Here is a 4,718-nt window from a genome sequence, read left to right as displayed (position 1 = left end):
AGAGGGATAAACATGACAAGAAACTCGACGGGGCAGAGCGGAGGCCGGCATGAAGGCACGAGACCTACAAAAGCTAGTCTTCACGCAGACAGCGACAGACTAGTCCCAATGACCAAGTTATACATTAGCACTCGAAGAGAGATACAACACTATGGTCACTCACCTAGTCCCAATGACCAAGAGGTCGAGATGGGGACTAGAGAGCGCCTAAGGGGGTCCTTATATACTAGAGGGGCTGCTTAGCAACCAAGGACAAGGCGCGAGAGCGAGGCAGTGAAGATGACAAAGAGAGAACAAAGGGCGAGAAAGAAAAGGCAAGGGCATGGCGATCACGGGAACGTAGCATGCGGCTGTGGGAACGTATCTACAGTGTCCAAATTGGGATGGGCTAGAAAAGGAAATGGTCCGCGAATGGAAGGTGGGCGTCAAAGGGAGGGGAATGGGCGGCAAAAAGGGGCGTCTGTCCAACGTCCGTGACACCATGTGCTGTCGGAAGGTCTCTTCAAGCCTTTGCTGTGTGGCCTCCGAGTTGTATCCACGCGAGGCTTTGGCAGCTTCTCGGGCGGCTTCCAGGACGGCATATGAGCGGGCGTGTTCTTCTTCGTGGGACAGTAGTCAGAGAGTAATGATAGCCATGTAGAGTATATTAGAGCAAGCCAGACATGATAATCCAGGAGATCATTGTGTCCAGTACAGGAGGTTTCGCAAAGTGTAACTACAACAGCAGGCCGCCACATCGCACACTGGAGTCGCCCTCCAACTTGTTCGGACTGCCTCAAATGGGATCGATATGTGACCACAGGTCACCGAGCGGGGAGTCACGGGGGTAAAGCCACCAGACGTTCAGGAGCTCGGATGCCCCCGGTTTTTCGCATCCGATTCAAGCTCCGAACGTCTGGTCACGAGACTACCACTTGCACCGCGCCGATTCACATGGGAAGAAATCTCTAAACCCAACATCACATGCTCGCACATCCCGAAGTTGATCGAGGTAGTTCGGACGCAGAAGGCGCCGGCGAGATGTTGCAGAGGAAATACTTCTACGTTACACAAGCGATGCCACCGTTATGACACATCGACTGTCCGGAGGAACTTCTCGTACATAGTGGAATGGATGTTGCGCACGCGGGTAGCGTCGTTGAAGAACGGCGTCCGAATCTGCGATTGCGCCTGCGCGCCCGTCGACAGGCCCATCATCAGATTCGGTGATATTGCGGCATGACAGCAATAAAGAGGAAGCGACGCACCACAGCTAACGGCCGGGTCCGGTCGAGATGATGGACTAGCTTGCTCGTCATCTCCGTCAGCGCGGCGTTATGCCTGATGTTCGACCGGTCGGGCAGGACTTCCGGGAGGATGCTAATCAACTTGGGCACGCTACGCGCAAGCTGGTCGAGCTCGGCTGCCTCGTCGGCGCTGAGGTGCCCTTTCACGAGACGCTCGCGAAGCTGAGGAAGGCGGGTGACAGCGTGCGTGTAATCCATGAACGCCTACAAACGCGGAAGTAAGAGGACCGGATAAGTTCTAGTTCTAAGCAGTAGACGTAAGAGGTACTCACCCTTCCACGCTCGTTCCATCCATTCACGGAGTGTCCCTCGAAAGGCTCCAACATTTCTCTGAGAAGGATGAGATCCTGTCGGATGACGGCGTCCGGCGCGAGCTCCACAACGGCGATGTCGTGCGCAGTGTCGTATAGCCCAGCCTGGAGATAGAGCTCGTAGGCATCGTACATGCTCCCGCTGTCAAGTGCGTATATGGCCTGGGAACCCAAAGTATGCATCATTGAACATACAGATTGGAGTCAGCATGAATACCGTACCTTCGCTTCGTTGATCCACGTCATGGGTATCTTGAGGCTCCCCACGAGCCCACGGGTGACCCAGTCGTCGAGTTTTGAGGCAGATCGTGTGAGAAGCTCCTTGATGGCTTTCACCCGCCTATCGTGGGCCCGTCAACCATACAAGCAACCATACAGACGAATCCGGAAATACTTACCCAGCGGGGGCTTCGAGGTGCAGCAGCACGAATACAGCCTCCTGGACCATGCCCAACTGCTCCAGCTGCGACGCGTAGCTGTTAGCGAGAAGGTCCGCACTTGGGCTGTGGCCTTCGACCGCACCCTCCTCCTCATCTTCTTCGCGCCGCACAGACGTATCCCGGTCAGCCAGGTCCCGTATGCGCATACAACGGGAGAGGATGATGTATAGGTGCCACGGCAGACGGTAGTCCGCCGGGGACGCGCTGAACGAGAACGAGGAAAGGATGGAGGAGAGGTTGCACGCAGGATCCGCGAATAGCTTGATGAGCGCGTACAGAGCGTCAGTCGGCTGCGCATTCGAAGGCGCAGTCCATTTGGATGCGACTTGCTCTGCGAAGGGTCGCTCGGCGTACCAGGGGACTGGGGCGGCAACGCTGGAAAGGCCTTCCCGCCAAAGGCGGTCGTATTCCTGGAACACGTCCGCTATCGACGCATCCATCGGCATCCCAAACCACAGCTGTAAGCCAAATGCGCGCTTCCAATCCAGGCCCTTCGCCAAGTCAACATCCGGACACTGCTCCACCCCACTGCCGCCTGAGCCCTGCAGCGTATCAACCACCCCAGCAAGGAGGGCATATACCTTCCGGGTATCCTCGGAGATGTGCGCATCTGTGCGCTGCTCGCGCCAGATGTCGAGCTGGCTTTGAAGATCTGCGCGGAACGCCGCATCTCCCGGACATTGCGCAATGAGGGACGCAAGCTTGACGTTACCGTCATTAGCTGCCTTCTCGCACGCGCGCTCGATCTGGTACCCGCTCAGGAGGGTGAAGAGGGTACGGTCCCAGCGCGCGTCAAGGTCCTTGCGGAGGTCGGACTCCGTGGCGGACGAGACAGCGGTCTTGAGCCAATTCGATAGCTCAGTTTTACGGCGGATATCGGAAATTCGCTGGCGGGCGGAGGGGTCGGGTATCTGCTCAAGGCGGTAGTCACTGGTATCGAAGAGCGCGCGACCGAGCCGGAATAGAGTCGGTTCGAAGGATTGGTCGGTGGATGGGAACTGGGAGACAAAGGATGCGAAGGAAAGCTTCGGCGAAGGGTTGGCAAAGGGCACACCATCCTCATCTTCTTCGATCACAGTATGATGGAGGTGGTGCGATAGAAGGCGGGAGGCCTGCGCAGACGCGTCGGCCGCGGTGCCAGCAAGGAGTGGGACAGTGGTCATCTTGACGGTCGACACGTTCGCCGAAGATGTTCTGGACCATTTGTCAGATGGTGTATAACTGTTTGAAAATATGATACGTACGGCGTGCTCGAGGGGCCGCATAGTTCCCCGAGGTGTAGTAAGAGTCCTCCTGGACCCCACCCCACTCGGAAAGAACGACCCAGTGCCAGACCCGCGTCTACGTACGCGCCTTCGCGGCCAACAAACGCGGAGGCGGAGCTTTCTACCCGTGCATATTTTCGTGAGGGTCGATACACCTCTGGTTCAATGTCGTCCGCGAACGATGCTCGCTGGGTGAATATGCCAATTGAGGGCGCCTTCGCGAGTACAACAGTAGGCAATACACACCTGACGCGAATCAGCCCGCAAGCCCTCGCCTTCTGAATCCCTGCTGTGTTTCCTAGTCAAGGCTGACTTGAGCTGCAGCAATTTCCGACGCGGCTGTGGCTCATTTAGAGCTTTGAGGACCCTCTCTTCCTCAGGCATTCGAAACAATGAAGTCTGCATGACATGCATCTTTTGAGGGTCCACACCAATTTCTCTAGCCCATGGAATAATAGTAGGGTCGCCTTGTCGTGAGAGCTGAGCTCGTGTAGGCTGCGCACTCCTCCGCCCTCGTCGTCGAAGAACCTCTTCTTCGCTTTCATCTTCGGTCTCGTCTACGTCCTCCTCGGCTTCCTCAGTTCCGTCTTCCTCGTCTTCCTCAATATCCTCGTCATATGTAGCTTGTCGACGTGTCGCAGGACGCAACTCGTCCTCGTCCATGGAGTCGTCCTCTGGTTGGTCCTGAGGTGCTGCCACTGGGACTGGCTTCGGGGGCGGGACCTCCATCGAGACATTATCTTCTTCCTCCTCCTCGCTGTCGGTAACGTAGGCTCTGAAGCGCGCCATGGCAGAAGTGGAGTCCGAGAGCTGGGTGTGGCAGACGTCGAGTAGAGAGACCTGAGGACAAGGTGCGCGTGGTTCGGCGCCACAACAATTGCAGGCGCCCACGCGCGCATGTCCGTGTCCGACCGCGCGAGCCGCCCTTGTCCTCGCATTTCTCCTCGGTAGTATCCTTGACGCCGCTCTCCTCGACGTAGTGTTGCCGCCAAGCCGGGCCGGCTTATCCAGCTAGCTCAGCTTGCCAACTAGACGCCCAGCTTGTTGCAAGAAGCTAAGCTAAGCCGAAACGCCTGGAAACGAGCTGATCGTCAGCTCGTTTTCAAGCCAGCTCGCGGGCTAGCTCCATTGATGATGTCATAGCTACCAAAGTTGGTATCTCGTAGGACCGGGAGGTCCCGGGACAGCCGTGACTTCAGTTACTTCGAGCCTATGCTTGGCTGCCATGGCATGGCCTGGTAATTCCTGGATGGATGTGTTGACTCCTCACGAGTCATGCCTTGAGCACAGCGGTAATCCTCATAATATCAAAGGCAGCAGTCACCCTCAGCACAAAACAGCCCGGGAATGTGCGCTACAATGCTGCTGGCGAGCAAGATTATAGACTCTCGTGTATCCTGCTTTCTGTCTTAACGG

General features: G+C 56.8%; 1 protein-coding gene across 1 annotated transcript; it reads right to left on the bottom strand.

Moving 5' to 3' along the window:
• Positions 1 to 994: 994 nt before the first annotated feature.
• Positions 995 to 4,008, bottom strand: DICSQDRAFT_157411 (uncharacterized protein). The gene is made up of 7 exons (XM_007369832.1): positions 3,549 to 4,008; positions 3,282 to 3,490; positions 1,996 to 3,231; positions 1,820 to 1,937; positions 1,559 to 1,759; positions 1,248 to 1,490; positions 995 to 1,170 (listed from the first exon to the last, which is right to left on the bottom strand). The coding sequence occupies exons 1-7, from the start codon at positions 3,963 to 3,965 to the stop codon at positions 1,066 to 1,068; spliced, it is 2,529 nt and encodes an 842-aa protein (XP_007369894.1). The 5' UTR covers positions 3,966 to 4,008; the 3' UTR covers positions 995 to 1,065.
• Between the last annotated feature and the right edge of the window lie 710 nt (positions 4,009 to 4,718).

The sequence above is a fragment of the Dichomitus squalens genome (assembly GCF_000275845.1).
Source record: "Dichomitus squalens LYAD-421 SS1 unplaced genomic scaffold DICSQscaffold_56, whole genome shotgun sequence".
In the NCBI taxonomy this organism is placed as follows: Eukaryota; Fungi; Basidiomycota; class Agaricomycetes; order Polyporales; family Polyporaceae; genus Dichomitus; species Dichomitus squalens.
This window is presented reverse-complemented; position numbering and strand designations above follow the sequence as displayed.